Genomic DNA, 13030 nt, shown 5'->3' on the forward strand with positions numbered 1-13030 from the left:
CGGGGTGGGGGTTGGGGAATGCAGAGGGGTGATGGGGCGCAGTGACCTTCCAGTCTGAGGGTGCGGGCCGGAGTCGAGAAGAAAAATCAGGAGCTTTTTCTGTTCTCTTTTTCTTTCATGTTTTACTTTTTTTTTTGAGAAGGTCACTGAATACAAGAAAAGATTAGAATGTTTAACAGAAAACTAATCCCACATTTAAAGTTTGGAGGTCTTTTGTGGATCTGGTTTGTGAATTTGACCTTAAAGAAGAGCCACAAACAGAAAAACAAATCACAATAAGTTGACATGCGTGACCACAGGAGTGCATGTGTGTGCGTGTGTGAGTGTGTGTTGTGGTTTATCATACCATTTGTGTGCTGATAGTGTTGCTGCAAAGAGTGAGCGGGCTGCTGATTCTTTGCAGCAACACTAACTTAAAATATCTACAGGATATAAGCAGAGCTGTGGGTTATGAGCTGTGAGGGGGATTTTCATCTTCAAATTCATAAAAATGATTGTTCCTTTTCTTTGTTTAATAAAAATCTGAATTACAACAAATGACACACAAAATATAAAAGTGGAAAACACAACAAACCGACTGCGGTCAATTACAACATATGGGAAATGTGTGTGTTATAACTCAAGTTTCCAAGAATTTTAAGGATCAGACTTTTAGTTTAAACAGACAAAAAATTCAGCATATCATTCACAGAGTGTTCTTAGAAAGAGAGGACATCTAGAGAAACACTGTCCTCACACACCTTTACTCTTAAAATGGTGCAATGGAAAGTCCCACAAACTCCACCGCACGATTTCAAATTAAGCAGAAACGAAGACCGCCACAGATCAGACAGTGACGAGTTCGGTGAGGTCATGGAAGGCTGTCCAGCAGTTCAGGTGGGGGTGGGAAGGATGAGAGAGAGAGAGAGAGAGATGTCGAGGCGGGACGTGTCTCAGTCTGTGGTGGTGCGGCGGTACCAGAAGCGGGCCCTGAAGTCGTCGCTGCAGGTCATGAAGCCCGGGTTGGTGGGTGAGTGGACGATGCAGCGGACGATGTTGTTGTGACCCAGAGACAGCAGGTTTTTCCTCTCGGCCGTGCGCGAGTCCCAGCAGCACAGGCTGATGGTGCGCTCGTCTGGCAGCAGCACGTAGTCCTCCGTGTGGTTGAACACGCCCTGTGTGCGATGCATCTGACGGCCGCTCAGACCCGCGCCTACAACAGCAGACAGTCAGCATGTCACTGGGTGGCTTCACTTCACCTCAATGTCACAATGTTCATTTTATATTCGTTTTATTTCAGTTTTCATTTAAGTAATTAAAGCATGAGCGATAAGTGAAAAATGTATCAAAACTGACATTATCAGATTGTTGAGGCAAACATCAATATCAGTCTCATAAATATGTACAAACATTTTTTTATAAGAATCACTTAAATTTGTTCATTAAAAACTTGTGACTCAAATCTGCATGTTTTCCACAGTCTAATTTAATTGAAGGCTTTTAAAGACATTTTTAACCCTCCTGTTGTCCTCGGGTCAAATTTGACCCGTTTTCAAATGTTTTTATATCAACAAATATGGATTTCTTTCATCTAATTCCATGAAAATCACATGGATAGTTCCATACCACACACTTTGCATGTAAAAGTAATGATCACTACTTTCATTTGAATTTTGGGTGTTTTATTGAAATTTATAGCATCTGTGGACAAAATTGACCCGGCAGGAACAAAGTTGCATGGTCGACGGGAAGACGACAGGAGGGTTAATACCACACATAATTTCATACTGGTTTCACTGTCGTACTGCTCAAAGAATGATGAAAAACCAGTTGATACAATAAGGCCAACGATTATTTATTAAATACATGAATTTATTGATATTTATATCATATTGTGTCTGTACTTCTCAGCTTCTCAACAATCATTCCTAGTAATGTAATAAATCAATTAAGGTGACCTGGACCCACATAAGTGGCAGAAAACTGATAGATGGATTAACTAATTACAAAATGATGAATTCATTTAAGTTTTCTTAAAGCCACAGTGAGTGGACGAAGTTCTGCGCTCCTGTAGCTGCAGCAGTGACAGCGACTGAAACTCCAATAAAAATTTAAATAAGACTTTTCTATAAGGGAACTGAAGTCAATGCTTTATAAGACGTCTGAAGACCTGCAGATGCTCTGATATGTACTGAGCAAACGTTTTACAGTGTAAAAATAAACTTCTCAGTGCCCTCTGGTGGACAAACAATGCAATTGTGTTTATTTATCAGCTGACTGATACAATATCTACAATAATCTAATATAATCTATATAATACTGACATGGCCAAACTCTTATACAAAGTAATAATCAATCACTGTCGGTCAGCGTGCTGTGAAGGTCAGAGGAGTTATAAATGATGTCTAGCCGTTCCCGGTTCTCAGTCTACGTCAAATAGAGAAAACGTCTCAAATGTCAGAGAAATGTCAGCGAGGGGCTTGAGTGCACACTTTGACAACAGTGAAACTACAACAGAATTTAAAAAAAAAGGGGAAACACAAGAGATTTGTTCCATCGCCTGAAACGTAATCATGTCAAACTACATGACAAGTGCAGGGCCAGTCTTTATCGGAATAGATGATTTCACATGTTTTCAGCTGATGAAATACTAATGACATTCTCATGTGAATTTAGGAAAGCCTAAAACGACATCTTTAACCTCTTAAACTCCACAAGGACATGGCGTCCTCCGCAACGATTACAGTCTTTCAGAGGCTGCAGTGGGCTCAGTTTTAAAGCTACAGAGAAGATTCATTCATTCATCGTATGAAACTAGGCAACTTAAGGGATCCGTTGATACCAAACATGTCATGGTAACTTGTTGGGAAATGGGCTAAATAACATTCCAATTTAGGCTAAATTTTGGCGAAGGGAAAACTGGCATGGCCATTTTCCAAGGAGTCCCTTGACCTCTCACCTCAAGATATCTGGATGAAAATGTGTTCTATGGTTACCTACGAGTCTGCTCTTTACATATATGCCCATTTTATGCTAATCTGTGCAGTTTTTTTGCATGCAGTATAAATGTGTTATTTCACCTTTTCTAAAAACGGTGTATTGAATATTTCTGCATACTGGGGTCCATAAACAGTCTTAAAATTGAATAAATTTGATATGACTGGAAAGCTGAGACTGTTGTGGATTAAATGAGCCCAACTACATTCATGTCTGATGATGTTCATCCCCATAGTAGCCATTTCATTGTAGTAAGACCATTATTTAAAACTTAACCTCACTGTATAAAATGAATTATCATGATCTCTGTGAGGATAATCACCACCTCATGAAACTTAACCACAAACTAGAGACCGAGGGCGTTCAGAGGATGTATGGCTTTTCTACGTATAATGACAACAGGGGGGTTTCTGAGCTATTTCCAGAACAGAAGTGCTCGAAATGTCAAAGGGTTTTGATGCCAACTCGCAACATGAATTGGGGGGATTTTTGACCATTTATATAAATTCCTGAGTGGTCAAAAATGGTTAATTTTTGCATCAAACCTGTGTAACAAATGGTATCAACCCAAAAATTGCTGCAACTACTTATGAGACATAATTGAGCGTGAGAATGGTCATCATATACTTCCATCATGATGTTCTAAGCTCTTATACACTCTAAACTTTCAAAATGTGTTCATGCACAATGTGTAAAATTTCTCATTCAGTTAAAAACTAATGGCCTGATTGAGATGTATGCCACATCATTGTGATGTTGCAATGATGAAATCAGAAGTAAGCGTTTCCGTAGTCTGCAATCAATCGCTAGTTCTTAAAAAATTCTACAATGAAGGAAATGACTACCAGTCTGATAACACATTACAAGGTCACAGCCACATCATTCCGACCACCTCTTAACTATTATTACAGGGCAACCTACAGGGTTCAACACATGATGGCATCACTGTCTTCTTACCCAAATATAGCCAAAGAAAAACATACACTGTGTTCCTTCACACATATAGAAGTTAAGAAGTGTCACTGCCAGAAACACTGAAGATGATGATGATAGATAAGTCCAAATCAACTAACGGCGGGAAGAGGACTGAAATAGAGACCTAAATAACATTAGCCATGGTGAAGCTGGTAGCCTGAGTGTGAGGGGCAGCTGTAGAGGAAAGAAGAGACGATTGGAGAGAAAATGCAACTGATACTGCACAGAAAATAAAGAGGTGTGGAGAAGTCACTAGATTGAGGGAGTGAGAGAGAGAGTTTGAATGATGTCGTGTATCAGAACACATCGTTATTCTATATACATGAGATTAAAAGCAGTCAGTAAACCTCTCTTTCTCTCACAGTTTCAAAACTCAGCCTTGTGCGCCGCTAGATGTTGCCTAGCAATGCAAATCACAGACCTTCTGAGGCTCAGGAACTATATTTCATGATGTTTAAAACAGAGAAGCAAGATCAAAATGTTTTATATGTGTAAGTCAACAACTGATATTCTTACTTTAGCTTTAGTTTAGTTGGATAATACCCAACAAGACTGTACATTCCATTACTGTAATGGATTCAGCAGAGGCTAACCACCCACTTAGCCCCCGCATCATCCGTTACAATCATGAACATACAACTTGTCGGATATCATCCTGTACATATCCTAGCTACATTGAAACCTGTTGTTCATTTGAATATTTTGACACTTTTTCTGCTCCATAAATGTTATTACTGTTCAGATTGGGGTTTATTACAATGGATGTAAATATTGGCTGATGATCTATTACTGAAAACAAATATATGTGACAAGACAATGAGCCAGTTGTTATACTGAATAATAACACAGCATTTCTACTTCAAGCATAACTCTATTTCCATCATTATCTTCAAATAAAAGCACTTATTAACTGCTTTGCTAGGAGCCACTGCTGTCTAATTTAATCTTCACAGGCCAATTATATGTCATACAGTAGCAGTCAAAAGAGATCGGGAAGGTGTGTCCAAACCTTTGACTGGTACTGTCATTAATGACATTTCACTGCATTGTGAGACTTTCAGTTACTTTAATTTAGCTGCTGTGAGGTGCAATAACTGCACATCAGACTGCTCAAAGGTGAGCCGCCTTTGTATTACTGGCCGCCGCCTTTGTTGAAAATTCCGGCATGTGATGTTGACGGAACGAAAAAGGCAGAACTCAACAGCCAGTACAACACCTGGACAGTCTACGGCGCAGACACGCTAGTTATCTCATAGTTCATCTTCAAAAAATGCAGCAGTTGCAAGCATGTTTTGATTTAATGAGTAAATAATTACGTTTGCGAGACGAACATGAAATATATATTTTTTTCACACCGTCACTCAGAGACTAATGTTTGCGGAACGGAGCAGCGAACTCCAGCAGTAAGAAACAAGACCTGCTGACCATCACACATGGCAGCATTAAACAACTTAACCCAACTCTGAGGTGAAGAAAATAACTGTGTGCTCAGTCTGTTTCACTTCAGTAACCCTGCAGCCGCTCAGCGTCTTACACAGCGACGTCTTTCCCCAGAGCTGACAGTGCAGCAGAGAGGCTGCTCTCCACTGCTGGACACTTCTGTCAAATCCTGATTTTTTTTCACTTAAGTGCACGACACTCTAAAGGTGCACAACTGCACACGTAGACTGTACGCTGCACTGGAGTTCATTCTCCAGCCTGAGCCTCTTTTGTCTCAAAAAAATCCAGGAAAACTCTGCTTTACACACAACCTGATTTCACAACCTGATTTCATTTCCTCAAGTGAAAGTTTTGTATCTAGTTGTTTTTGCAACATTCTTACCTCTTCACTTCATTTGTGAATATTTGGGTTTCAATGAACTACTACTGTGGTTACTATTCATGTATGGAGTATACAGAACTACCCATCTTATTATTTATGCCGTATTTTATTTTTATGTCATTTGTATATAGTAGATACTCATACTGTATATTACTATGGTTTGTATTGATGACTTATTTATATTACGCATTTGTTCTTGTACTTCATTCTGCTGTTGTGACACTTACATTTCCCTGAGAGGGTTCAGTAAAGTTTCTTATCTGACGTTCTGTTTTAAAACAACAACATGTTTTTGATACTGAGCATCTTCTTTCTTATCATATCTGAAGCTGTAAGTTGTTACAAGGACATGGATTGGTGGATGACATTGTTACTAGATCTGAGTGAATAATATGTATTAAAATCTTTAAATCACAGTGTATCAGATCTTTAAAATGCATCTCTATAATTGTATATTGATCGTGGATCATGTATCAGAAACATATTGACATATTGAATTATACAGGTATTAGGAGATGTGTCAAGATGATTCAAAGGATTGACATCTGTCTGGGCATATTTTAAACAGTCAGTATCTATAAAAAGAAGCAGATCTAATGCCGATCATTACTCCACTGCTACTACTACTACCACCACTAGCAATGCAGTGCTGCTCTTCTTTACAACAGCCTATGAAGCAGCATTTCACTTGCATATGTGTGTGAAAGTTATAGTGGCTAACTGGGACGAGTGACTCTTAATAAGAATGTCCTGGTTGGCAAAATACACAGATTTGATCAAACTCAGCCTCCAGTTCTTTCTCATTGGCAAAGAGCAGCTTCTCACTTTTAGCACTGACCATCACTTTCAGCTGTTAAAGTGACAAACATCAATAGTGACAGATCTTATCAGATGTCACTACTTAAAAGTTAATTCTGTGAAAAACTTGATGGCAGATGAAAATTAAATGTTGCTGTTGCCAAAGATCATTTATGAGTGAAGAACCTCCACTCCGCTGTTCAACTGTGAGTGGACTGAGTGTTTCAACAGAGTGATACATCCTCTCTCTAGCAGATTGTGTCACGTCAACATCAGGAGTCACTTTCTCCAACTTTCATTCGTATCACAGCAATAATGTAAGATGATCAGTTTCATAGTTTTGTATCAGGAGCTTTGGTATTTTTGGATTAGCTTGTGAAACTGTGTGCCAAAGTCAGAAGGCCACACCTGTCGGTTTAATGTGTTACATACACATTACATCAATATTGCATGTCTTCTGCTGCTATGTAAATGTAAATGAATTGGTAACAGCAGATACCTAATATTAAAGATCAGGATTGGGGCCAGAAAAAACTTGATTGGGACATCCTTAATAGATAGGCCCCCCTTTTAAAGTCTGTCACTTCATAACATATGACCCGTATATATCACTGTAAAAAGTATCAAAATGTTTATCAAACTTTCCTGAAAAACTACTATTAGTGCAAAATGTAATGAAATGACTTCACACCATGGTGCATTGCAGCCTTGTTGGACTCTGCATCCAACAAACGTCAAATATACTTAAACAAAAGCAGGTTGGTTGTTAAAAGTTTAAGACAGTTGACAGGAAATTATTTTACCTGCAACAACACAGTGTCTGTTTCTCTTAAATTCTATACACCTCTTTGTGTTTTCAACGTTCAGGAATTTTTCCTGATGAAAGTCAGTGCCAGGACTTTGTAGTAAGTGTTACCTGCTGGGTCTTCACAGATAAATTCATTTTAAAAAGCCGGAACGTTTTGCAGAAGTGTGCAAGACATAATGGCAAAGAACTGCAGCACAGTTGTACTGGGCTCTTACAAGCCACTAACACCTATTACCTGTCTACACACCATCTCCACATTACTGCTGATAAATACCTCATCCAGATTTAAAGCTGAACCATGAGAAAGAAAGTGATGCGTACAATTTTGAGGTAGCGAATTCCCTCTTTGTCTGTCTCATAAATGTATGCTCTCTCTCTCGCTGAACGCAACAACTCAGCATCCATAAACTAGCGGTGTTTCATTAGGTTGACTAGCTAATGTCAGCATAGCAAGTCATGACCACAGTAGCTAGAGCTTAACAGATAAGGAGCCTAGTTTACTGGCCTGCTTTGGTCCATCTGCCTCTGTTTGGCAGGTCAAACGATGCCCCCTTGTGCCTAATCATAGTAATTGAAAATGATAGATCTAGTCTACCAGCATGTCTCCAGCTCTAGTAAAATAAACATCATCTTCACCTGTGTATTTGACCAGCGTCCGGCCTGTTGAGATTTCCCACAGTTTGACCACGGAGTCTTTGCCACTGGACAGGATGTACTTGGAGTTCTTTGAGAAGATGGCAGAGCACACCTCAGCTCCGTCATGGGCCTTCTCGAAGGTGGTAACACAGCGGTTGGAGACGCCATCCCACAGTTTGATGCTGCCATCCTTGCTGCAGGTGACGTAGCTGTTGGCGCTGGGGTTGTAGCTGACGCCGCTGATGGTATCGGTGTGTTGGTCCAGCGGGTTGCAGGACACGAAGCACTGGAAGGTGTTGACGTCGTAGAGACGCAAGGTGGGGTGCTGAGTTCCAACCAGCAGGAAGTCGCCTGATGGGTGGAAGGAGATGGAACGCAACATTTCTGCTTCCTGTAAGAAAAAAAAAGATGAAGATTGGATTACAACAGAATTCAAATAAAAGCTGAGAAATGTTTTTTTTTTTTGTCAGCAAAGTTTTAGATTTCCACCTTGTTTACATTGGCCGTGTCTTCGTAAAGGGGCACCTACATTTTTCAATACAGCACTTTGACTAAACACATGAAAAATGGAAAATTTGTGTAGAAAATTCGACTAATTCTGACCTGTATATATTTAAAAGCTCTTTTTGCAGAGGGCTTTGAGTAGTCAAACAGTTTGAGGGTGTAATCTCTGGAGCCAGAGGCTAGGATCTGTTCAGTCGGGTGGAAGGCCAGGCAGGTGACTTCATCAACGTGGTCGTACAGTGTCCGAATCACAGGGTGATTCTCCATGTTTTGCTGTGCTGTCTCGTTCATCATTACCTGAAAAACAAAGAAACAGAAGAAATAGTATACATGGACCTACTGGCCAAAAAACTATTCAGGTTCTCAAACCTGCCTCACCTCAATGGGCATGGCGCTCTTGGCCAGCATACGCTCAGTATCCAGGATCTTGATGGAAGCGTCAGCAGACCCGGTAGCGATCAGCTGGCCATCACGACTGTAAGTGGCGACGCGGCATGGACCTTTATGGGATGTGACGTAGCAGGTCTCGTACTCTGATGCCTCCGGAGACATGGTCTGGACATCGGCATCGAATTCCAGATCGATACCAACACCAGGTGCCACTGTATCTGAGCGTCCAATGGCATACTGAACTGCACTGTCATCATTCTCCATCCCTGACAGAGATTGTAAAATTGTTCAATTAGTGAAACTTGATTCCATATGTCTTATTTCATAGTTTCAATGTTTTCAGTATTGTATTTTCAGTATTTCAGTAAATTGGTCAAATAAATACAATAAATACATAAAGAAAGAAAAACCCTTGAATGAGTAGGTGTGTCCAAACTTTTGATTGGTGCTCTATATACACACAGCACAACAATGCAGACATGGTGAAAACAGCTCTTACCAATCTTTGCCAGCTGCATCAGCTGCTCAGAGGGCGAAACAACAGTCTGTGGTTTAACCTCACTGATGAGACTGTTTGCGATGTTGGTATATCCATCATAGAGCAGCTGGCTGATGATGAGCTTGTACAGATGCTGCCGGTCCTTCAGAGTTGGTTTTGGACGATACATGTTGGGGTCAGTGTGACCAAAACTGGGCCGTCAAAAGCGACAACTTATCTGACTGTAACAAAACACACAATGTCAACAGTTAACTAGTCTTCTGGGCTGCAAATTTCACAACACACACCTTGAGCTATGTCTGTACTAATGTCACCGCCAGCTACGAATGAATGGAACTTGTGCTTAGCAGAGCTGCTAACAACGTTAGCTTTGTTGCTACAGTTCAGACAGTACAAAAACAGTACGTTTTAGCAACAATAAACTAAACAACTGGTTGAGCATGTGCTCTCTGCCTCAACCGCATTATGTGCTACTTAACGACAGGGGCTGAATGTTGTTTTTCGTTTTTAGTTTAAAAATATACAAATATCTAACCCTCTCCAAAGTTCCGATGGCGCTTCTGGACCTAAACGTGCGTTACGCTATACGTACTGTGCGTCCTACGTCACAACACTGAAAGAGCGTAAAGAGTGAAGTTGCCTTCATGGTAAACAGATTTTTCAACATTAGAATTCATCATACGGTAAATACATAAGCTGCAGTGTTATAAATATAGACCACATAATCTTTATATAGACTACGGTTATACCTTCATTCTTAATGGGAGTAGGAAGCTGGTATTTTGCTGTAACACCCAAGCTCCAAAATGTGACGTTTAGGGGGGGCACAAGGTAGCCGCAAAATGTGTATTTAAACAATCAAATATATATATATTTATATATATAAAATCCAATATAGAGCGCTACTTCTTGTCTTCTTTGTTTTACTATGTGACACAAAGTAGCGATGTGCTTCTTGTAATCTAAAACAAAGTAAAAGCAATTGTCTATCTCAATATTTAGAACACACACGGCACGTGAATGCAACACGTTTGTATCCACAGGCTATTTTGGAGGCCAAAATATTCACGTAGGCATAAATATTTCGAATGTTGTATTATCTCAGACAGGCGTAAGTGTGGAGGGCATTGTGCGTTTGATTGTGTGTGTATCTGTCCGCAGCTAATCCGCATACTACTACCTACCCATCAGCCTAATATTTTTTGTGCACATTTATGACTGTATGCACAAGGACCTCTCATGATTGCAATGATTCACAATTTTTGAAAAAGTTATTTTATACCGCCACTGACTGCTGACCCTTTACTCCTCTTAACCTGTCGGTAGCATGGCTGTAAGAGCTGGATACCGGACCAAAAATGGCGCCTATTCAGTTCATTAAGAATAGCTCGACTGGCGCATACAAGTAGGTCTATTTGCGGACTGGCAGTATCTACACGACACACCCACTTTACCACATGACACACCCACTTGGTTACAAATGGGTGCAATGGCTGAACTTCATACCTTAAAAACGGGCTTCAGACTTCTCAAAACAAGGTAGTTAGGGTTATTCTGAAACTCCCCATGAAAACTCATGTTGACCCTTCTCATTTTGAGAGCCTTGGGTGATTGAAAGTGCAGGAAAGAGTCTCTCAGATCGAGTTGTGTATAGTGCATCAGATGCATGGTGATGTCCCACAATACCTAAAAAATTATTTCATCCAGGTGAGGTATGTTCACAGCTATTCCTCTAGGGGCAGTTCCACTGACATTGTTCCTCCCAGGTTTAAGAGTACCCTGGGGAAGGAAACTTTTTGTACATGGCAGTAAATCTGTGGAATAGATTGCCAGGAAATCTTAAAGTCATAAGCAGTTTAGGACGTTTCAAGCTGGTACTTAAGAATTGGCTCCAGGGTTATTCATATTTTATTTTCTGGGTTAGTTTTTGATGTAGCTTATTTATTTTAATTATTATGGACAGATATAGACTGTGTATAATGTGCTAAAGGGGCTGTGAAGTAATGTTGATATATTGATGTATTTATCTCAGATGTACCGAGTTTTTAATTAAATTTATTAATTGAGTGGCGAGTAGGGTGTGGCATGGTCCAAAGAAACACTGAGGTAGTGATTGATGTTGTTAATATTGTGAAAAATTTGCTGAGTGTATTGTATCATTGTTTTGATTAATGTGCTTTATCATTCTTGTCTTGTCAGATCTGCCGTCTTGACCCCTTCCCTGGACACTCCCCATCTCCAAAGGGACCACAATTGAGATAAGCTGCAGGGCTTTATTGTGTTATCCTGACTTTTCCTTTTATATAAGCACTCAATGCCATGGCAGAGCTGGTGTTTTTAAAATTAAATTGTCAAATAAAATCAATTAATCAATCAATCAATCAATCAACATATCCCGGTTTTTGCCGCCATCTTGATTGTATACACGTGGTGGAGATCTGCACTACTGAGTGCACTGTTCTAGTTTAATTATTTAATTGTCCATACAAAATTAATAGCCATACAATTATTAGCCAATCAAGTGGTCAATAAAAAGACAATTAATCAGCAAGAATGCCCCAAAAAACTTGGATAAATGTAATGTGAATGTCTCTCTTCTACCTTAGATTTTATGGACTAAACAAGTAAACAAATATTGAAAAAAAGGCAATTGACAGAACAATAAATGATGAACATTCTAGATACATTGATATGTTGTATTTCACTAACCCAATTGCACGCAAATACTTTTTATGCATGTGAGTGAAAGTTACTGCACTCATGACCCAGCAGAGGGTGCACAAGTACAGCACCTCAAGGATGGAAAGAAAAGCTGACAGCTGCTGGTTTTGATCTTTGTTTTGTTGATGTAATAGCAATCTTGGTTTTGTATTTGCAAGAATGAAAATGCCTTTTACTGAGCTTCATGCTGAACAGCTGTTTAGACTGTTATAGAGTAAAACAGATGATAATGATGGTTTACACTTTCACACTGTCAGGTACACACATTGTGTTTGGCGGCTTGTGCTAGTGGTTGTGGTCGTGGTGGTGAAGATAAAACCGGGGCATGAGACAGCTTGTCTTTAGCCACTGAAAAGGGATGAATGTAAGTGGATGTAGGCCTCCAGCATTTCAGCACCCATCAACACACGGTCTATCACTTGCCACTTCCTGTAATGTGGCTCATCTGTTCAAATGCTCGCCAAGAAAGACAGAAATGTAGTGTAATATATGTGCAGATAGATGACAGTAGCTTAGCCTATTGGAGAGATAGACCAATTCAAATGATACATATCTCATGCTGTGCAAAAATTCAGCAAGAAGGGACCCACTCAGACACTAATGAAGTAAGTTGGATATTTCCCCTGGGTACCTTCAGTAGAGCCATAACTTCAGTAGAGCGTATCTGTTGCAGTGTGCAGAGGCAGACTCACAAAATTAGATAACATTTGACAGTGAAGGGTGAGAAACAATTTTATACCTCAAGTGATTGGGGGTGTACTTCAGTTGTAGCTCTTGCATTACAGCTTTTTGAGCATTGTATTAAGATCTATTTGTAACTATTAGGATCATACTGTAGGTAAACTTCAGTGGTATTACTCTTTAACATGTGTCCTACTTCTTAGCTTTTGCTGATAACAGA

At 39.8% G+C, this 13030-nt stretch overlaps 1 protein-coding gene across 1 annotated transcript; it reads right to left on the minus strand.

Annotated features, from left to right (window-relative positions):
• Window positions 1–724: 724 nt before the first annotated feature.
• cstf1 (cleavage stimulation factor, 3' pre-RNA, subunit 1) lies at window positions 725–10008 on the minus strand. Its single transcript, XM_044349091.1, has 6 exons — window positions 9944–10008; window positions 9409–9629; window positions 8898–9175; window positions 8619–8816; window positions 8016–8406; window positions 725–1192 (listed from the first exon to the last, which is right to left on the minus strand). Exons 2-6 carry the CDS (start codon window positions 9575–9577, stop codon window positions 933–935), a joined length of 1296 nt encoding a protein of 431 aa, XP_044205026.1. The 5' UTR covers window positions 9578–9629; window positions 9944–10008; the 3' UTR covers window positions 725–932.
• Between the last annotated feature and the right edge of the window lie 3022 nt (window positions 10009–13030).

This window comes from Thunnus albacares, chromosome 4 (genome assembly GCF_914725855.1).
Source record: "Thunnus albacares chromosome 4, fThuAlb1.1, whole genome shotgun sequence".
Lineage (NCBI taxonomy): Eukaryota > Metazoa > Chordata > Actinopteri > Scombriformes > Scombridae > Thunnus > Thunnus albacares.